We start from the raw sequence: 22,930 nt of genomic DNA, 5'->3' as shown, positions 1-22,930 counted from the left end.
GTGCTTGATTTCTCAGTTTAACACTAGATTCCTGTAATATACAATCTGGGTAGTCTGAATGCACAGTTAGTTGGACACAATGTCGTCCCAGGAGGTGAAAGTCATGTCATATGAACTTATGTCCAGGTATATCCTGCCAAATGTAACTAGAAAGGTAATGTTACATAGATCAGCAGTAAGGTTTCAGCACTGGATATCATGAAGTCTTAACAAGCTCCGGAATGTAATATATAGAAAAACGTAATTGTTCATGTTGATTTGCATTTTCTTTATTAATTTACCTGGATTAACTCAACTAGCAGAATCCAGTGATTTCCTAAATGGTAACTAACTTACATTAAATTAGTGGTGATGACATTTTTCTAATGAAGTTTCTTCACTGAAAAATAACTGAGCCTAAAATGAAAATACAGAATTTTTTTTTTAGCTTCATTCCTCTTTTTTTCCAGTCATTTTTGAAAACTGAAATTGTGTTTGATGGGGGAAAAAATGGACCAAAACCTGCTCCTACAGTATTTACAACCATTGTCCCTACTGGTCAAGTTGAGCCAATTTTTTCCGACTTATGGGGCCAATCTTTTCTCACACAGAGACAGACAAGAAGAGGAGGGTATATCCCAAAGTTGACTGCAGTTTCCCATTACTAATACATTTTGGTACTTTATTTTTAAGTCGTAATTATTTGGAAAGTATAACCTCAACCCACACAAATTACAAAACCATTAAAAGATGAGCTTACTGTTTTTTTCAGATCTTAGACTCCAATTTCAAGTTTTAAACTATCAAATCTGATTAGGAAAATACACACACAGCCTCAAAAAACACAAATTTCTGAGCGTGTTTTAGGCCCATATTTTAGCAAAGCATTTAAAGACAAGCTTCAGTCCCATTAAGTCAATGAAACTTGCTGAAGTATTTTGTTGAATCTGGGTCTAAAAGAGCAATCTCAAAAGATTTCTTTGAGACTGGGAAAACAGAGAAAAGAAAAGTTTCAGGCCATATTCACTGACTCACTGTGAAATGTTTAATTTATTTCAGGTTACATTCGTAATACAAGCAGCATCTCCCCTCGAGGTTACTCTTCCAGTTCAACACCTCAGCAGTCTAATTATAGCACCTCCAGTAATAGCATGAACGGCTACAGCAATGTCCCGATGTCTAACTTGGGAGTTCCCAGCTCACCTGGATTCATTAATGGCTCTCCAACAGGATCTCCCTATGGAAGTAAGTGCCCACCTCTTTGATAGACCTTTTTTTTTTTTTTTTTTTACTTAAGCCATATGGATCAAACTTTGCACTTTCAGTGTCCTTCAACTGAGGATCTCAAAGCCTTTACGTCAGAGGCATCCATCAGGCCTAATAATCAGACTTAATAATTTGTTATATCCTTCCCCTCCCAAAGTTACCATCAGAACTGTCCCCCGTGCTGGTAATCTCAGCAGAGGCCAAATGCTCACTTATAAAATGTAATAGAAAAGGATCACGTGTCAATGGTTTTATCCCTGCTCCATAACAAGATGGTTGTAAAACACCTGTTACAATTTGTATTAGAAAAGGGGTCGGCTTTTGGAGTCATTTCTAGACCCTCTAGGTGTTTCACCTGGCTCTCTGAAAGGAGCCTACAGGGTATTATTCACCCCAATCATACTAAGGGTATGTCTTCACTGTGGGGTGTGATTGCAGTTCATGTAGACATATCCAAGCTAGCTGTAACAGGAATGGCTCTAGCTTTTTTACCCTCCAGGGTAGAAAACATTTTGGTGCCCCCACAGGTCAATCAGAGTGAAAAAAAAAAAAACAAAAAACCAAAAGCAAGTGCCACAGCAGCATGGTGCCTCCTGGAAGTTGGTGCCCAGGGCGATAGCTCCTAGCACAAGCCCTAAGCTTTAATCTGCCTCCTCAGATACCCGAGCACTTTAGCCAGCATCCCGGGTGGACTTGTATAGTCCTGAAGTGCACAGTTCTGCAGCTTCACTGCTCCAATATCCAAGTGAGCTTGGATATGTTTCCTTGAGCTACAATCACACCCCATGATTGCAGTGTAGACATAGATTGGAGTTAAATGCCTAACTCCCTTGGGCAACTTTAACAATCCAAGCCTTCCTCCCTCTTAGAGTAGAATGGACTGTGAAAGCTCAACTACCCCTCTTGCCCGCAGAGGATATTGTGATGGTTGGCAGAGTGGCTTCTACTACCATTGCCATAGTCTCTGTAATAAACATCCCTCTATAAAAGGAGGACTTCAGGCTCCAGGGCTGTTCAGCCAGTGCTACATTTGATTTTTTTGGGGGGAAAAATATCTATTGCACAGGATGGCCCCAACCTGAGACTATAAATGTATCATTCCAGACAGTCATCACAGAACTATGGCTTTATCCCCTATGTGTAAGGGGCTGCACAACTGGGAATTAATATTTGACCTGGTATTAAAAAAAAAGCAGGAGTCTGCATTCACTAATGGTTTGCAATATCAAATGGAAGGGTTCTTGGTTTAATTACACCAGTGAACCTCTCCTCCATGCACACACACAAAAATACATCTGAAACTTGCCTCTTCTATTGTTTTTATGCTGGTAGAGTTTCAAAATGGCCAAACAGATGTTTTTCAAATTTTTACATACAGCCTTCACTTCCTGGCTGCGCTCTCCGTGCCAAGTTTCAGCTCAGGGAGAGAGAGACAATTTTACGGCTGAATTATAAACCCCTGACAATAGGCGTTTATAATGAAATGCTGACAGACCCCTTAACTAAAGCAAATGTTCTCTTCTCTAAGACGAATAGATGCAGAGTAAATTCCAGCTGTGAATTTGTGAGCAGGGCCTTGTGTGAAGGGAAGAGAGCCTTTGCTTCATTTTGGTCTCTGCCAAGCTGCAGCTCTACTGATATCATCACATAATCCATGCTGAATTCCTTGTAAAAGATACATTTAAAGTCACTTAATCCCCATGAAAACAATAAACGAATAGAATTAGCAGTAACTGAGACCTAAAGTGAGACCGAGTTTCATTTGAATCTTGAGCTATGAATGAGTGACACAGGGTTAGAGAGGAGAGGTCTGGGAGGCAGACCCCACTTCTGGCTCTGCTACCGACTTTCCCTGTCACTTCCCATCGCTGGGCTTCAATTTCCCCATCTGTAAAAATGAAGACAATGTGTCCTACGCCGAAGTTAGGCTTAACAGGACCCTGTAAAGCGCTGCAAGCATCCTGGCTGAAAGCTACTCTAAGTGCAAATCATTTTTTCTTTTGTTAAAATATAGCCCAATGGGTGAAATTCTATGGCCTGTGTCATGAAGGTCAGACGAGATGACCATAATGATCCATTCAGGCCCTGAAATCTTTGAATCCATCACAGTTTTTGGGCACTTGAAAACTATGTCATTGCTGTTAGAACAGTGACTTAAGTTTAAAAGTAATATGCATAATGTTCAGGTGAAGACAGAGCCTGCTCCCTGTTTAGTAGTGAGAACAGGATTGGCCCCCACAGCGTTTTGCTGCAATGACTTAAGTCTGAGTTCTGTGGGTTCATGTAAACCTCAGTCCACGCAGACTGAGTTTATCCCTTGCCTCATACTTTGAAATGCAGTTCGGATTAACAGGTTGCTTTATTGTGCATATTTCTTAATGGCAAACATACAGCTGTTTCGCACTTCCAGAGTTAACATAATGTTGCAGGGCTTTTTTAGAGGGGGAGAGGCCAAATCAGCAATTTTTGTCCTCCTCTTCCCTTGGGGAAACCTAAATAGGTTTCATTTTGGTTGCTAAAAATTGCATTTAGATTTAATGGTTTCAGAGTAGCAGCCGTGTTAGTCTGTATCCGCAAAAAGAAAAGGAGGACTTGTGGCATCTTAGAGACTAACCAATTTATTTGAGCATAAGCTTTCGTGAGCTACAGCTCACTTCATCAGATGCAATGAGCTGTAGCTCACAAAAGCTTATGCTCAAATAAATCGGTTAGTCTCTAAGGTGCCACAAGTCCTCCTTTTCTATTTAGATTTAAAACTTTCCCTTTTGGGGAGGGGATATGGTTACCATTATTTGACTGGCCCTAACCCATCAACTTCTCTAGCAGCAGATCCTCTTTTGTTTCATTCAACCCATGAGTAAAAGAGCATTATCCTCTCTAGCTCCTTCATTTTAACAGTTCTGGGCTATCACTCTGCCATTTTTTCAGCTCTCCCCTGAAAATATTATTCCCCATGCTTATATTTAATTTTACCTGAGAAAAACATTTTGGGATACGATTTGTATGAAAGCAGTAATATTACATAAAACTGCATCTGCTTGAGACATACGTATCAGCGGAGCATGGTTAGCTATTTGGGATAGGAACAGTTTCTTATTAATATTATTTTTATACTCTCACAGCTGAATCAAGGTGGAAAAACAATGTATTGCAATGCAATTTTACCTAGTCTCTTATCAATTCCATTGCTGAAGAAGATCACCTCTTATTTTGCAGTAATGTCTTCAAGTCCAACAGTTGGCTCTTCCAGCGCTTCTTCCATCCTTCCATTCTCCTCCTCCGTCTTTCCTGCTGTCAAACAGAAGAGTGCCTTTGCCCCTGTCATCAGGCCCCAAGGGTCTCCCTCCCCTGCCTGCTCTAGTGGCAATGGAAATGGGTTTAGAGGTAAGACATTTAAAATTGATTTTCAGCCTGCAGAGGTGTAGCAATATACCATACAGGGCTGGAAAGATCTTGTGAGCGGTGAGTTCGAGGGAGCTATGCGGATTTACAGCAGCGCAGGATCTGACTTGTGTTTATGTACAAAAAAGATTCTCAACATCTCAAAAGAAAGCGCTACAGATAAACTCAGCATGTGGCACCCAGGGCCTTCTGTGTTGTGAGAAATTCGCTAGCCTTTTTCCCCCCATCACAGAGGTTTTGTAATGCAGTATCTTAAATTCCTGCATTTTGAATTTATTTTTAAACTAGGCGAAGGACACCTAGAGCTTATGGATGGGATTTCTCTTCTCACCCCACCCCTTAACCTTTTTTTCTAAATCTAAATAGAACATGTAGATAGCACTGTAGACTTCAAGAAAGTGACCTTGATTTCAATGGAGCTATGCTTGACTCACTTAAGCAGTAGCGTAGACAGAGCCTATGTCGGCCTAACTTATGTCACTCAAAGGGGTGGAATATTCACCCCCTTGAGTGACATAAGTTAGGCCGACATAAGCGCTCGTGTGCACAGGAGAGGTCTCTCCTGTCCCCATAGAGCGTCTTCACTGCATGCGCTGCAAATATAGATATGCCCTAATTGCATTTAAATACCAGCTCTTTTGAAAACGAGGGCTTCTCCCTCACCTTTAAGGACATTTAAAAGTGCCCACAGTGCTGATCCACAGCTCTATAGGAAGCAGCCAGTTTCTTAAAACTTGCTGTAGGATTTAGGCTCATAGAGGGAATTGAGCCCTACAGTGCATTTACAGCCTCTTTAAAGGTGATCTGCAAAACAAATGTGAACCTTGAGATAAGAATGGAAAGCTGTCCTGCATTCCTTTCTCAACAGGCTGTTCGGGAGACATGAGGCACGCACATACATTCCAACTCGTCATTAAAAAAAAAAATTATACGTCCTGTGAAGCGATCTGGCTCCTTCAGGATTCATTAGTGATACCCTAGAAAACACGGCTCTGGGACTTCAGCCATGCCAAGACTCAGTGGTAATTCCAAACTGAGCCATACAAAACACACCTGTTTGGGTGCATTATTAATCCCTACCTAGGCCACAGGGAGTGCACATAAATTTCCTTATTTTATGAAAGAATCACACCCCCATATGTGCATCAGACAAAAATAATTATATTTTTAAAAGCGTGCTGTAGCTGTTAAAAAAAAAAAAAAGCCCACTTACTTGAGAGACTTCATGCCTTTAATACAGGTCCATATGAAGCAAGTTAGTTTCAGTGAGATTTCCTGAAGGTTGGCTGTGTCTTCAAGTAACCAGAAAGAGATAAGTACATTTCATGAAGAGGGAGAAAAGAATACAGCTAAGTTACTTCTCTCCCAATCAGTTTAAAAGAGGGTAAAAGGATTTGAAGTAAATACTTGAACTGTAGGTAAATAAGGCTTTGTCTACACAGAAGTTATACCCATTTAAAATCAGCATGTGGATGCCTTGAACCAGTTTGAGTGCCTCTTTAAGTCACTCTTAAACTGATTTAGCGATATCAGATTACACAGCTCTAGAACAGATGTAGGGCTTCTCTACACAAGAAAGTTGCACTGGTTTAATTTAGGATGTGAATTTAAATTGGTGCAAACCCTTATGTAGACATTTTTATTTTAGTTTACTTTGAACCTGTTCCCCATAGACTAGCACTTTACTGAAATAACACGTTTGCACCAGTTTTAGCAAAATCTGTTTTTAAAAAGCCTTAGGGCTTGTCTACACCGTAGTGCAGACTACAGGGATGTGAATTATAGATCGTGCTACACCCTAACAGCTCCATGTAGAATTAAAAGGTACCAGGTTCACATTGACATAGTCCTGTTTGAAATGGGACTACACAAGCCCTTTGGTAAACTGCTCCAACTTGTGTAGAGATAAGGCCTCATTTTAGGAAGTCCCCTCACATGTCGTAAGCTACTCAAAACAGTGATTGTCCCACTCACCCTTTGTAGCTATGTCAGCCAAAGGAAAGAAAAGTATATAAAACAAACCAACCACCTCAAGATAGCCAACACCACTTTGCATCTGCACTAGGTTCTGGTACCACTAGGTAAAAGGTTCTAACCTATTACAGCTGTATTAAGCCAGTAGGGGTCCACCCCAGGCTGCCTCAAAGTAGCTAACTCAATTTTTACAACACATTTTTTCCTAGTCTACACATACCGTGTTGGTCTTGTCTATTTAGACTGGACGCTCAGTTACACTTCATATTAAAGTTCCATTTTTAAATAGTTAAATCAATTGTTCCTTCAACAGGTTGCTTATATCCGTCCATAACTCATGTTGCTCAATGTCTATTCCATCTATTAGCCCTTCATCTGTGAAACCTTACTGGAATGTGTGACCAGAAGTATTTTGGGTTGGAACTCACTCTCTCTCATGGGGGTCTCCATGCGCTTTTTGTACAAGTCCCAGTGTGGATGCAGTTGTAGCAATAAAGGGCACCTTTAAAGTGGCATAGCTTATTCCCTTTCCATGCGGTAATAACTCTAAGGGGAAAAACCATCTTTATACCAGTACAACTGGATCTACACCATGGGAGTGTAGCTACAGTTACAGCAGTACACCTTTTACATTTAGACAAGCCCTCACTATGTGTATGTATAATGCCTGGCACAAGAGGTCCCTGTAGGCAATACTGTAAATACTAACCTCAAGAAGCATTTTAATTTTCAAAGAAGGGTAGAAAAGCTACCTCTCTCCTTCATCCAGCAATGAGATGTTAGTGCTCGCAGCCAGGATCCTTAGACTGGCTGCCGTTTTATAAAGGTGCCTGTCTACCGCTATATAACTTTAGTATACTTAAATTTACACATCAGTACAGTGAAACTAGTACTAAAAATTGCATATAGACCAGCCCTCTGGCTATGCTGCAATGCAGATTTCTAATCCCTTGCACAGTAATGCCATTTAAGGAGCCTCATTGGAATGCTCCTGTTGACTTTTGGGGACTGTCAACACTGTGGGAATGTTCATTTGGAAATTAGGCCATGGGTCTGGATCCTTTCTAAAAAAACACAAGTTCCCCGGAGGCAGGGCTCCTTTGTCAACATTATTTTAGGGCTGGCCTACACTAGGATAAAAGGTATCTTTTTAAAAACACATTCGCAAAAATGTTTAATGCATTCTAAAACCCTAGTGTAGACTGAGCAAGTTGAACTCTAAGATGTTGGGTTCACATCCACCAGTTAACACATGTTCTAAAAATGTATATTGTATTAGTAAAGCCTGATCTAACTCGCTTTGTAATCAATGGCATTCTTTCCATGAGCAACTTCAGTGGATTTTGGATCAGGCTCATGGAGATAAAGTATATAGCCTAGCAATGAAAGCAGAGGCCAAAGAGTCAGATGTAGGTTCTATTCCCAGCTCTGATACTGGGCAAATTATTTGACCTTGTATCCATCTCAGTTTCCCCATCTGTAAAATGGGGATAATACTTACATCCCTCACAAGGCTTTTTGTGAGAGTTAATGTAGGGCTTGCCTATACAGGAGCTATTCCTGATTAACTCTCTGCATGCATGTTCTTATTCCAGAATTAGTGTCCCCACATCAGAAGTTAGTCAGGAATAGCTACTGCGCTTTAAATTCACACCCTACCTTAATCGCAATTAACTTCTCTGTGTAGACAAAGCCTTAATGTTTGTAATGCACCCACTAGTGCAACTCCACCTTACCTGTCAGCTAAGTGCCTTTCAGAATCTGGACGTCCTGTCACTGGTGTAGTTTACAGCAGTGTTCGCAATGGTGGGAAATTTTTGCCAGAATCCCCTTGCGGTCTTCAGATGGAAGCTGCTAGAGAGGATTAAGTATTGTTTTAGAAAGCATGCCCCTACCTTAAGGAGTAAGGTTAGATAGCAATCCCACGTGCCTCTTGTACAACACAAAGCTGAGAGCCAACGCACCCAAGCCATGCGGGGATACCCTCAGATAACCCCATCCTGTGCCATGTGTTCCTGCTTACATCTTTCCATCTGCTATACATTCCCATTATATAACAGGACACGATGGGGTGGAACAAGCAGCAGTCCATCCTGAACACCATCCAATTCTAGACACACTGCAGATTGATAGCAGGCGAGCCCGCGCTGAAAAATTGCATGCTGATTTCATGTCATACGTCAAGCCAGTTTAAAAACGGCATAGGGAAGATATAACGTGACGTGACATCAGATGGCATGATGAGTACGCTATGCTTAATCATCTCATCGCAGATGTAAGGCAGCTGATAGGAAAGCAAGTAAATTGGAAACTGCTGGAACACTGACTGCCTCAATTTCTATTGGCCAGCTCAGGACATTTCAATAGAAAAAAAATGCAAGGAACAGGAGGCAACCCTCATAAGGTCTGTGGTTCAGTTAACCCGCAGGACCCTAGCCAATCTAAAGGGCATTCAAGTCATGTCTACACTGTGGCATATCCCCAACTCAGTCATCAGCATAGCTGTAGAGAGTCCCAAAGGCCACCCATTGGGGTTGACCCCAGTTTGAAGAAGTGACTTGTTCAGGGTTGCAGAGCTGGGAACAGAACTCAAGTCCCCTGCTTCCCCATCCTTCTCCAGGTTTGCCCTGGGGGCCCAGCAGTGATGCAGCTACACAGATTGTAAGCTCTTTGTTTGCACAGTGTCTAACACATGGGTGACCTGACAGAGGCTTCTAGACACCACCACAACATACACATCAATAATACACCTCTGACTGATTTAAGCCTGAGCATAGACAATGCCTTCAGCATGTTACAGGTTACCAGCAATGGGGTTTGCTCTCAGTTCAGGCTGTCCAACCATCATAAGGAAAGATTTTTTTTTTTTTGGTCAAAAATGCAGTTTTTGCATGGGGGGGCTACTTGGGGTTCACGAGCAAAAGCTAGTCATTACCCAACCCTAAATTCCCCCCTCATCGCCTGACCTGGTCAAGAGAATGACAGGTCCCAAAAAGATAAGTTCTAGTGGCGAGTCCTGAGTGGCTGCAGAATAGGAAATATCGGGAACAGAGACCTAATCTACACCCACCTTTGCACCGGTTTTGTTAAACTGATGCAAATCCTGGTGTGGACACTCTTAAGCGTGGTTTAGTAGAAGGTCATTCCGAACTGATTTAGGCGTATTACAGTTCAGCTTCTCTCCAACTGCAATAAGAGTGTCCAGTCAGCTTTTTGCACTAGTTTAACAAACTTGGTTTATAAAACAAGCCCACACCTTTATTAATCTGGTGCAGATTTCCATGTAGACAAGCCAAGTTAATTTATTTCTCCTTCTTCCCATAGAATTCCAGGGTCTTGTCTAATCTGGGAAAACGGATGGTGATTTAAAACACCACTTAGCAGCTAGTGTAGACACAGACAGAGCTGTTTACAAATGTGTTAGCTGGTCAGGGTGAGATCCTCACCTACCTAACTAGAGTGGGTCAAAACTTTGCCATCAAAACCTGTTTTGTGGAAAATTGGGGTTTTGACATTTTTCAAAAACCACGACACCCCCACAATGTAAATGTTTTGGCCATTTTCCATTTGGAAATGCCATCACAGTGCCTCATGCCCCCCATCCGTTCTATGGGCCAGACTCCCCAGCTGAACTACATCTCCCATGCTGCATCACCCTGCCTCAGCTGGCAGGGAGACTGTGCACATTGTAATTCATAATGCTTTCCTACCTTAACCTCTGCATTCTAATGCTTATTACAGAGCGGCAGCTGGTGTAACTCATTGGTGTTCCATGTGGTCCCCTTCTTCTAGCCCCATCACTTGATTAGTTACACAAGGCAGCCTGCAGCAATTAAAGGAGGGAGAGAATTAAATGGCACAATTGTTTTTATAAAAAAGCAAAAACAAATAAACCCACATTTCAATTTAATACAAACATCTTCATGGTTTTAACACAGAGACTTAAACTTAGCATTCGCCATCCATCATCCCATCTGTATTCCTGGCAGCCATAGCAAGCTCTCTGTTTTTAGACTGAAACCCATTAGTGAGGCTACAGCTGATCAAGTGCAGGCTTTCTGGGCTACATTCAGCCATGGAGGCCCTGTCAAATAGAGTCTGGACTCTGCCAATATACAGAGAAATATTATTTCCACCCCCACCCGCCCAACCCTTGTCCATGTGAAACTGCCATAAACTCACTCCCATGTGCAGGAGTTCATGCTGTGTTTTGCTAGAAGGCAGTGCCACATATCTCTGACACATGCTGGACAAACAGAAGCCAACATGGCCACATCTTGCATTACCCTCATTCTAGTCAACATCCTGCCCTCAGATCATAGCACATTCTCCACTTAACCCCCAGCGCTGCCATCAAGGGCTTAATCCCCACACAACTTTTACCCTATGCAAGTGAGAGGCTACGTTCGTCCTTTTGTTACAGCAGAGGATTAGGAGCTGCATTTGAATGCCAGTTACAGGGCAACAGCATTTCAGTTTCTTTGGCAAAGTTGAAGGTGTTTTGAACAAGTAAAACCCTAGACAGCTTTCATTCTATGACACAAAAAGGAAAAACAAAAAACCCTCAAAATATTTGGTTGAGATGAAAAACTGGAAAAATCTTACACACAAAAACCCTGAAAATTGCCTTAAAAAAAGTTTTGAATGAAAAATTTCAGCCAGGTCTATTAAGAGCCAATGGGCATCATTTTCAGAGATGTTGCAGCTCCCATTGACATCAGCTGGAACTGTGGTCTGCCCACAAAAATAAGGCCCAATAGTTTGAGGGTTAAACCCTCTTATCAGCATGTAAGCCAACAACTTACTTGAATTCTTAGTCTTCCTTGGGGAAGTGCTGTAGCTTGCCACTCTGAATAGCCATCCGCTGTTGAAATGGAAGCTACCTTCCTCTCGCTCCCACAAAGCAACATGATGGAAAAGGCAACTGACGATGCATATCTACTTGTTCCAGGCGAATCTAAGCATAATTGCAAAAATCAATTCCATTTTTCTTTCAATAATTAAGCCAGACACATTTTAATTTGACAAACATGTTGGACTTCTTTCCCCAAACCAGCAACTTCATTGTCACCACATTTGTTTAATTCTAATTCAAGAGATCTTTGAAAAATATCAACCCTAATCATATTTCAATTACAGCTTTTCTGGTTTCATAGTTAGGATTCAAAAGAAGATATAATATAACCCTCAGGTTTGGGGATAAGTGAAAGACCAGGCCTTTGCTAGAGGGCAACAAAGAGGTAGTGGTGTAGGGTGTTAGTAAAGAGAAAGGGGAGATATCTAAGAATTTGTTAGTCTTTGGACTGCTTAGGTCAAGCTTTGGTCAATCTTCTTACATTGGCCAGACAGCCTTGTCAAAACGTTACCATGGTAACTGCAAAAAAGCTGGGGCAGGGGTGTAAAAAGAAGTGTTTCATATTTAAATAAGAGTAAATGTGCGTATTACATCCAAGAAACTATGCTGAAAGAATGTTAAAGTTGCACAACCAAGCACCCAAAAATTAAGACTACCAGAATTAAAGTTGCCTGGGCAACCTGTCAAGGTCCCCAGCCTCTCTTTGTCCTCCACCCACCTGCCCCTACCCAACAGCATCCCACACACGCCCCTTGCCTCTGATTTTTATAGGGGATGAGCACTGATAACTCTCATTGAGTTAACTGAGTGCTTAGCACTTCTGAAATACCATGCCCATAAAATGGGGTCTCTGTACACATGGCTGCACACACACTTTCAGATGTCGAGACATTGTGGGTGCCTAACTTGATATACCTTACAGGGGGTCAGTTTTTCAGAAAGGGTTGAGCACCTGCCCCTTTAAAGGGGTTTCAAGTTGGCCATCTAAAAATCACGAGTTGTTTTTGAAAATCTGGTTCGCTCCGTGTGAGGTTACATTACTATAAACACCCTACCTCTTTAAAATTCTTCCTAGCCTGCTAGGTGAGTTCCATGAGTAACACTGAGTTCTTTTCCCTACAAGGCAGGGAGAAATGTAAAGGGTCCATTGCTGTGTAGTGTCTATTGTTACTATTAAATTACACACACTGAAGAAGCCTATCACCATAGCATCTGGGTATTCTTGGTGCTTGATATAGATATAAATAAATAAAATTCTCCAACTTTGTGACAATTTTAATCAAGTGTTTCAGTTGATAATTGCAAGCTGTGAAGGCTAATACAATAAGGCTCATCTCTAATTCTTTTTCCATTTCCCTCCAAGAAAAAAAAAACCCTCTGGGATAATGACTCTGCTTTCTATATTCCCAACCCATCAGGGAGTGTCCTGCATTGAACCACCTTTATTGAAAAGTTACATCGATTCAATATATAGTAATACAGGCAAAAATAATTACAGCTTTGCTAGCAGTGTAAGACCTTAATCCAAACCTCGCAAACATTCAATAAAAAGCGGTACAGGCTGGGAAATAGGCTTTTGACAACACAGCCCCAAAGGGAAGTGGGGGGAAGAGGGTGGGGCAGAGGAGAAAGCAGCAGATCCAAGCTGTTTACTTGAGCTGTGAAAAGAAGTGTGTGCACGTGGGGTGTGTGGAGAGAAAAATATTCTTAAAATCTACTTACTCATTGCCACAGGAACAGCTGGAGGTGCAATGTTCAGATGGAAGTGTCAGGGGTGATTAGAGCTCTGCCCAGCACTAGGAGAAATGAGTTTAATTGATATCGCTGCCCTTTGTATCAGTAAAAATATTAGCCCAATGCTCTGGACTGTACGGCCTCTTTTTTTTAAATTAAAGCAATAATGAATTTTGTCAATATAATTATTCTGACAACTCTCCCACCTTAAAAAGAATCCAGGGCCTGGTTCACACCCAAAGTTGCGTCAGTTTAAATGTTAAACTGATTTAATTAAACCAGCAAAGCTTTGTCCATGGCCACTCTTACATTAGTTTAGCAAGTATAAGAAAAAAAAATGAAAAATCGGGCCTGTCCATACAAAAATCGGGACATCTGGTCACCCTAGATGCATATCACAATATGTGGAGGACCACATCTGTTGCACTAAATGCCCCAGTCATAGCTACGTGGGTGGAACCAGACAATCACGACCCTCTCATGTGAACTCAGAGAAAAATGATGGAAAGGCAAAAACACCCTATCGCCCATGAGTGAACACTTTTCACAAAATGATCGCTCCACATGTGACCTCTCAGTCCTCGTCCTCAAAGGAAACCTACACAACACCTTCCAAAAAAAAAAAAAAAGAGAGCGAGCCTGGGACCATAAATTCATAACTTTATTCAGACTATTTTTAGCGTCTTGTAAAGACGCTGGATTTATGGCTTATTACAACAATCTGTAACCCACTATCCCCCCGGTTTTTTGGTCCTATGACCACAGCGGTGTTAACAGGCTATTTCACCTTGAATGGTCTCTTAGAATGTTTGTTAATTGCTTATGCTAACCAAACTGTTCCACCTTGTATTTAGCTGTGACACACTGAGGGCTGGTCGACACTAGGAATTTACAGCAAGCATAGCTACCTTGCTCAAGGGTGTGAAAAATTCACATGCCTGAGCAATGTAGTTAAATCGACCGAACTCCCAACGTAGAGAGCGCGAGGTCAGGGAGGTGGATTACCTGCACTGACAGGAGATCCCCTCCCATTGGCGTGAGTAGGGTCTACACTGAAGCGCTACGGCTGCGGTGGTGGAGCTGAGCTGCGTAGACAAGCCCTTAAGCACTACAGCGGTGCAGTTATAGCATCACTGTCATGGTTTAAGTGTAGACATACCCAGAGTACCTCTCCCAGACCAGAAGAATGGTATGTAGCTAGAAAGCTTGTCTCTCTTACCAACAGAAGTTGGTCCAGTAAAAGGTATCACCTCACCCACCTTGTCTCATTAATATCCTGGGACCAAGATGGCTACAACAGCACTGCAAACAGGGAATTCTTAGCCAATTTTTTTTTTTTTTAAAGAAAGATTTCACTCAGCAGCAACAATTAATCTAGACTGGTCAGTTTCACTCTCTCTTTCTGTCTCCGTGCCCTAAAATTGCAGGGTAGCTTTATTCCTCATCATCCTTTCTGAACACAAAAACATTTATTTACATATAATGCTAAATGATCCCAATTGTGGGCTGGATCTCCAGTTACTTAAAATCAATGAAGTTCCATTAAAGTAAATGGAGTTATGCCATCTGAAGTTCTTACCCTATTCCTGCAATTTATTTTAACACAAACATAAGGGTGAAATTCAAGGCTCTGCAAGAACAGGACTTTAAGTACGTGAATAATCTGACTGATTTCAATGGGCATACATCTTTGTAGAATTAGGGCTTTACAATGAAACAAGGCCCCTTTGAAAACATGACCCACTAGCTTTTGTTTTAAATATATATAAACAAAACAAACAAACAAAAAAACTTACCCAACGAAGCCTTTGGGAACAGTACCAGTTCCTGGCAGCTTAAAATGCTCTGGTTGTCTGTTAGGAAAGACACAGCTTCAATTAAAGCCAGTGAGAGTGACTAGTAAATAGTTTACCTGTGTCCAGCGTTCTGCGAACGTGCCCGGTAAACTACGGCGATTCAGACAAAGGGGATAAACCAAGAGAAAGAGAGGCTGGTGGATAATTTCTGCTAAAGCTAAATGGACAAAATCTAGTTCTGGTCACTCTCAGATGGAAGGGGAAAGGCAGCCCTGGGCCCAGATCCTGTAGGTGCTTCAGGTGCACAGCTCCCATTTGATTCCATGTTACCACTGCCCAGTCACAGCTTAACCAGTTCTGCAAGTGAGAAATTTGAAGGTGGGGCGTGGGGGAAGGAGAATGGGAGACCCAAGCCGAGTTTTGACCCCCAAAAAGAGAGAAGGGCCAGACGTTACGTGAACTCTGCTAAGGACATTGCTACTGGTTTTACAGATACTGTGGTGATGGGCAGCAGTATAAAACTCTAACAACGATGGATGACCTCCCTCTCAATAAACCAGTATTCATTGCTAAGCATCATCATCTGACTAGGCACCCTTAAAAGGAAATCTTGTTTGTTTTTTTTAAAAAAAGAAAGGAGTTTATACAGCGCTAATTCAAATAAGTAATTCAAGTCAAGGGATGGGAACTCATTCTCTGCCTCACTAGGGTTTAGGGGGAGATGGGGAAGTTATATTGAATGTAGTGGAGAGGAAAGGAGCTGGATTAACAGCTCTGGAGACAAAACCTTGTAACTTGTGCACAGAAGGAAAACAGGATGGGAAGTGGCAGTGCGAGCTTCTCCCAAGTTGCCCTACTACGATGTGTGACCCCCCGTTCTGGAGGGGCCACCTCTAGGGGGCTGGAAGCGGGGTTGTTTTCATGCGTCGTCCATCTTCGGCCACTCTGCTGTGACCGCTCACCCAGGGATCTGATGGTTGTGGTATGTTTTGACACCTGAGCCTACATTTTGAGAAGTGATTTGTGATTTCAGGGGCCCAACCTCAGACCCCCGAAAGGGGGCCGATTTTCAGGGAGGGCCGAGCACCCACCCTATGAACATCAGGCCATTTGAAGGCGTCTCAAGCTGGGCACCATGCTGAAGCCACCAACTCACTTCATTTAGCCAACAAACAGCATCAGAAGGCAAGAAGTTTTGGAGGAGTTTATTCTCAAGGAGTGGTTCATTCACTGCTTGTGACAAGCGGGTTGGGTCACATGATGCTCGCGCCTCTTTTCAGGCTGCTAACTGGCACTAAAAGAAGCTGAAGGGTCAATGCGGGCCCTGGGCACTGGTGCACCTCAGTCCCTCCTATTCTCCGCCTATAACACATAATAGTTTAGTCACCTGTGGGCTGTAATACTTTGGTCTAATTTCAGTTGTTGGGTTTACTGTGCCGGTGCTGGGTGGGGTTGGCGGCCTGTGATACACAGGAGGTCAGATGAGATGATCTGGTGGTCCCTCCTGGCCTTAAACTCTATGACTAATAAACTTGCCTAGTATTACTTTTCCACAGATAGTTGCCATGGGGATATTTGATCACAGGTGGGAGAGGAAGTGGCTCACCTGTCAATTTCTCTATTAAGGCATGGCTCACAATTCTGCATTCATAAAAGAGCCGCCAAAGTTTCAACCTTGTCAATCTTCATTTTCAGCCATGACTGGTCTTGTCGTTCCCCCGATGTAAAAGAAGAGGACATTTTGCTTTTTTGTTTTGTTTTGTTTTTCATTTTTCTTTTACAGCACAAAACTACTTATTGTGATGGACCACTTAAAAAAAGAAAAAAGCACTACAAGCTCTTTTTTGGGGGAAAGCCACACCCGGAAAAAATAAAAGGAACAACTGCTACAAATCGGACAAGACAGGAGTCTGGATCTTTTATGCGTTCCACATTTCCTATGTAGCCATGTCAACTCCTAAAACATTGCAAACAAAGGATCAGCCAAGAGCCAGGATGGACAGCGGTTGGCACGATGGGGTCAGAAACGCAAAGTCTTTTTTGACGGACATGAAACCTTCCTAACGTTTGTAAAATACGAAAAGGGAAAAAAAAGTTGGCAAAGGATTCAAGCTTGATATTTTGGATACTATTTGTTTTACTTTGTAGGGGAAAAAAAGTTGAAGTTTCTATTTTCTATGGAGCCTTTCAGATACCAATTTAGTTTATGCAGAAACAAACAAACAACAAAACAGGGTACCAGCATGGAAGAATTTCTAGGACAAACTGACATGAATGATGGAACTTTTGGTGTATGTGTGTGTTTACTTATAGTTTAACCTCTTTAAAAAAAAAGTAAGATGTTTTACAATTATTTAAATAAACTTGTAACTTATTGTATGTAGAGGTAGCAATTAAGACCTTTTTTGGACTTTTTCCTCCTGTTGTACAATGAAGAAAAAAAAGATGCAAAAACGTAGTGACAAGTTTAAGAGACTTACTCTTATTGCTGCCGTTGCTCTTCTCTTCTCTCCCTCGCCCCCTGTTGAGCCATGTGCAAGGATGTGTAGGGTTCTTTCTGATTAACGCATCACAAACTTTTATACGCATTGCAGTATATATATAAGCCAGTAGTTAATGTATGAATTTTATCAACATCTTTTCCCTCCTTCTCCATCTTTTGCTTCACTTAAGATTTTCAGGTACTGGGGTAAGGTGGTTAGTTTCAAAGACCCTATTGGTAAATGAATGGCTTCTAAGTGTTTGAACAAATCAGGTTTTCATGTGATGAGGAGTTTATTTTTCAAATTTTCACATGAACAGGAGGGGGATCGGAAAGGTTCTCTAAATGATTGTTTTCCACGAAGTTATGGCAGACTTACAAAATAGGATTACATTTTATATTAAGGGTGCAGTCATAAAGGGTTACGTAATAACAACAATGAATAATACCACCTAACTCTGTTATAGCACTTTTCATCAGTAAATTGGAAAATGCTTCTTCATCTTTAATGTATTTAATGAGTAATACATTTCAGTAAAGGGTCATTCAGTTGTTGTGCAAGCCAGTAGGTTATTTATGCCATCTTCCACTGATGTTCTTATAACTAGAGCTAGTTGTAGTCAAACAATGCTAAGTATTTTTAATGGGAAAAAACCCACCCGATTTGTTTGGTTCAAAATTTTCAGCATTTCAACGAAGAAACTAAAAAGAAAAATTTTACTTGTTTCGTTTTCCATTTTCTGTTTCCAAATGGAAAAAAGAAGGAAACACAAGGGGAGGGGGAAAAGCCACACCAATGAGAATTTTTTGGTTTCCTGATGAAAAATGAAAAAACAATCAAGAAAATTGCCATTTAGTTGAAGAGCCATTTTTCATCGAAAAGTTTTCAACCAGCTCTTCTTAGGAGTGTCTTTAACATACACTAGGTATGGTTGGAACATTCTTATTACATCTATTAAGAATATATTTAACTATTTACAAATGCACCCTTAAGATAAAGCAACACCCAAAATTCGATTTGCCCATTCGCCAAGGAGAGTCATTGTGTTTGATGGGTGAGTAAATTATTAGTTTATTCTGTGATCATTTAATATGGTAGAAGGGGAGTGAGTCAACATTCATGACACTTTGGCAGTGCTGAGCTAATGTGCATTTCTATGTTGGGAGTGGATTAGTAATAGGCTATAAAGCCTCAAATCTAGCCCAGGTTATTTGTGACTGAAAGCTGCTGTGTCCCCTAACTTCACAGATCTTCGTCTAGTCTCTAGTGGACAGGTGTTTCCATCTCAAGAACCAGCATCATAGGACCATAGCCTTACAAGCAGACACCTGGGTAACTTTACTCATGTAAACAATCCCAATGGAGTCAATGGGATGGATTAGTTACAGTTCTGATCCTGCATTGCACTGCACCAGAGTTGATCCCGCTCGAGGCTCCATCTTCATGGCGTGTAGTGCAGGATCAGGGCTTATGTGAGAAATTTTACTCAATGTGCCTAACTGTTTGCACGATCTGGCTCTTAATTAGCTCCCAGCTCAGCAGAGAAGCCAAGGAAACTCAAATGATCCCAGTGGGATAGAACTGGGAGGCAGGCAAGGGAGACGCTTGTGTTGCTACTGACCATGCTGTGGCTGTTTGATAGATGATCAATTAGGTGCTTTTTTCACTGGCATGAAATCCACTTTGAAAAGGGTTTTATTTGTTTTTAAAATCAACACCCCAATTTAAAGAGCAGCATAAGTGGCAATTAAGTGTACCCTGCAGAGGAGAATTGGTTGGGGATATTTGGTGTTCCAGGAGCAGAATCATGAATATGGAGTGAACCAAAGTCTTCTAGTTAGACTAGATAAAATGTCTGAATTCCAGAGAAGGTAAAATAAGATAAAACTTACCATTAACTGTGGTTGTGAGAATTAATGCCTCTGCAGATCCTTTGTGCGCCCTTAGCACCATCTGGGAGTGAACGGGTGACTCTTCTTGAAACCAAATGATCTGCAGAAGAAGGTGAAAGGACCTTACGTGGTAAGGAGTCTTGAGTGAAAGTCTGTACTATTATAAATTCACCGAGATTCACCCTCAATCTGACTAACCTGGTGACTGTTATATAGCACAAATAATCTAATAATTTTTATATACTCAGAGATCTCAGTATCATAATGAGACTAGAAGGCCACAAATTGATGTTTGAGGCTCCCTTGTCTATACAGAAAATTTGCATTGAGAGCTATAAGAACTGGAATCAAGACTCCCATTGACTTCAGTGAATCAGGCCCTACGTTGCCAAGAGACGGACGAAACTCACTGGGGTATTTTTTACCCCTCACTGTCCACCTGTCATTCTGGGCCTCTCCCATAAATGCTGAAGCGTCTCATGTTTTCCATTCTTTGCCACTGAAGCAGTCCATTTGCTCCATGAAGTGCATAAAGATGTGTGTCCCTGTTTTCGCCTCTCCAATGATTCCCATTGGTTACCTTCAAATGCTGGTATCTCTGCTGTCAAAAGGAGATGGAGTCAGTCTTAGAACTTCTGTGCACAAAGAAAATCCTGGATATGGATTTCTAGACCATATGTTGGGAAGCAGCTGCTTGCTAGTTAGAGCTACTGAAATTTTTTAATTAAATAATTTCATCTATTGCTCAAAACTTTTCATTGGAAACATTTCATGAAAATACTAGCCTGCTAATTGTTCAAACTGTGCTTTTTTGATTGGTCATCTTAGATATATTGAAAAAAATCCTGCCAGTTTTGAAAAGAGAAAAAGAAAATCAGACCATTGAAACAAACGCTTCTAAAATTTTCAAAATTCCTGTGGCATTTAAAAAAAAAAAAGTTATTTTGATTAACTCTATTTGCTAGTCACCCTCTACTTGGAAAGTCAGGAGTACAATTTAGACCTAAAGAAAACCCACCTAGAAGACTCTCTCAAGTACCTAGAGAAAGAGAAATATGAATGTAGCTGCCCACAGAGTGAACAAAAAGGACGTCTTAGCTTGACTTGAGCTGACCAAAAGTAATGAAATTAACATAGCCATGATTTAGAATATGAATTTTGCTCATGCGTAGAAAGCATCTTGTTCAACTTGTTGGCAGCTTTACGTGGAAAAACATGTGTAAATAAAAACAACCAGAAATCCTTGATCACGAAACAAGGACTTTGGCAGTGGCAAAAAGTAAAAAAAATTAATGTGTAAATTTGTGTGTAAGGATTTTTTTTTTAAAAAAGGAATAAACTAATCAGTCCTTTTTTTAGTCATTGCTGTTTAAGAATTCTCTACCAAGTTTCCTTTTTGACACTAGAAAGACAAGTGTTGCGATAGGTAGTTACAAATTTTATCATAACTTTGAAAGAGTATGTTTTATTTCATTATTTATCTTGTTATAGCATCTTTATTCTCCCTATTTCTTTGCACATTTTCAATATGCATGGTTTTAAAAGACCGTTCTCTCCCTTTTGTAAAATAATTTCTCCCAATTGTATAGTTCATTTATTTTGTATTTTTTTTTTTTGCTTTGTCAGTTATTATATACGGTATGAAGTTGCTATGCACAGAGCTTTTTGTAAAGATAGCTTTTTTTTGTTTACTGTTTTTAATGGTCCTACTTATTGAAGAATATCTTGTTTGTAAAATGAATATGTCTACTTCAGTTTTAAACTTTAAATTATCCTAACAAAAAAAAATAAAATTTTTGTACTGTAAAAAGAATGGTCTGAAAGTTTCTGAATGTCAAATAGCCTTTATTATGTATTTCTTCTTCTATTTTTGTGGATCTATCTAGGTATTTCTGTGGTAGTGAGATGCTCATTTTTAAACAGCACATGTAATTGACGATTACAACAGGTTACCAAGGGAGGTGGGAAATTTGCCATCATGTGAAGTCTTTCAATCAATACTAGATGTTTTTCTAAAAGAAAGGTTCAACCCCAAGTTTTGGGCTAGATGCAGAAATCTTTGGCAGACTACATGACCATAATGATCATTTCTAGCCTTCACATTTATTGGCTCTGTCTTAAAAATGGGGTTATATTTCCCTTTACTGGGGGAGAGGGGTCAAACTTCAACACATTCAAATATTTGACGAACCCTAGAAATCTACAGACGAAAACTCATTTCCCAGAAGCTGGATAGGGTTTTAATGATTATCTATTAAAGGACAGATTTCAGTTAGAGGCATAGAGGGTTTTTGTTTGTTTTCTCTTGTCCTTTTGAGCTGGCAAGCAGCAAGTCATTGACTAGAGCTGATGAAATAGGAAAAAAAATATGAACATTTTTCCATTAAAAATAAAAGTGCCTAGTCTGGTTTGATGAGACTTATGGGTCATATTATTTGATATGGTCATGTGGGCTACCCTGTGTCTTTAGATAGAACCCTGAGGAAGGGTTCTACCCTCAGCTGCAGTAACCCAGGAGACATGACGACTCAGACTTTGAGTCGCTATTCCCTCTTGCTTCATTATATGCATATTAATTTGCTGCTCCTGGCCTAAATCAATAATAAATGACCAGACTCTCTGCACCAGCTCAACTGTGATGACCAGCAAGTGGGTTGAAAGGAAGAACCTTGGCCCTAACCATTCCCACCCACCTGTTCCTGGGAGGCAGTATGGAGGCATGCAACACTTTCTTACCCTTATGCCTCTAGATCCAAGGCCTGGGTAACCCATGTAGGTAGCTCGTAAAAAAAAAAAAAAAAAAGCACTAGTTGTTTCTTATGAAAAATTTTGAAAAAAGAAAGATGAAGGGAGGAGGGTCTTTTGAAACCTCCTGTTCAATTCCTCCTCCCCCCGCCCAATCAAAAAACCCAAAATCTGAAGATGGCACATCTGGTTGTTTTTTTTTTTTTTGGGGGGGGGGGGGGGGGAAGGGTAGGGTTTGGTTTACAAAAACTGAACATTTTTCAGTGTTTTTGTCAAAACAAAATCAGAAAGTTTTGAATGAATTTTTTTTTTGCAAACATTTTCACTTAGGGGAGGAAAAAGCCATTTCCCCTCACACAGACTTTTGGCAGAAGTTTGTTGACAAGCTTTAGTTCAAGACAGAATCTGGCACTGGTGAGTGTTCAGACATTATATTTATACACACAGACACACATATGAAACCTCTGGAAGTGTCATCCAAAAACTGACAGGGGGAAATGCATTTTTCAATCATTCGTTCGAGGAACAGAAACAATAGCCATGCGTCCTTGTTAACAAACCACGCAACCCCAACTGTCAAAGAGAAGAACGCATCAACTTGTCATGAGTTGAGCTACACCAATTTACACCAGCTGAGGATCTGGCCCAGAATATTTAAGATTAGGCTTGACGCTTTTTTTTTTTTTTTTTTTTTTTTAATATAGGCTGCTGGAATGTGACAGTAAGCAAAGACTTCTAGGGATATAATTACACATTTAGTTTGAAAGGGATTCCTAGTCTATGGCAGTGACCTAGTTTTTAGAT

General features: G+C 40.8%; 1 protein-coding gene across 1 annotated transcript in view; it reads left to right on the top strand.

The window, feature by feature from the left end:
- The window catches only part of EBF2 (EBF transcription factor 2), a 165,194-nt gene extending 156,379 nt beyond the window's left edge, over window positions 1-8,815 (top strand). Inside the window, exons 15-17 of the mRNA XM_077805554.1 lie at window positions 1,039-1,224; window positions 4,462-4,629; window positions 8,682-8,815. Of these exons, the coding sequence (XP_077661680.1) occupies window positions 1,039-1,224; window positions 4,462-4,629; window positions 8,682-8,815 (488 nt within the window). The remainder of the gene's footprint in view (window positions 1-1,038; window positions 1,225-4,461; window positions 4,630-8,681) is intronic.
- The last annotated feature ends 14,115 nt before the right edge of the window (window positions 8,816-22,930 follow it).

Source organism: Eretmochelys imbricata, chromosome 26, assembly GCF_965152235.1.
Source record: "Eretmochelys imbricata isolate rEreImb1 chromosome 26, rEreImb1.hap1, whole genome shotgun sequence".
In the NCBI taxonomy this organism is placed as follows: domain Eukaryota; kingdom Metazoa; phylum Chordata; order Testudines; family Cheloniidae; genus Eretmochelys; species Eretmochelys imbricata.
Note: the sequence above shows the minus strand (reverse complement) of the source record. Positions and strands in the feature narration are given on the sequence as shown.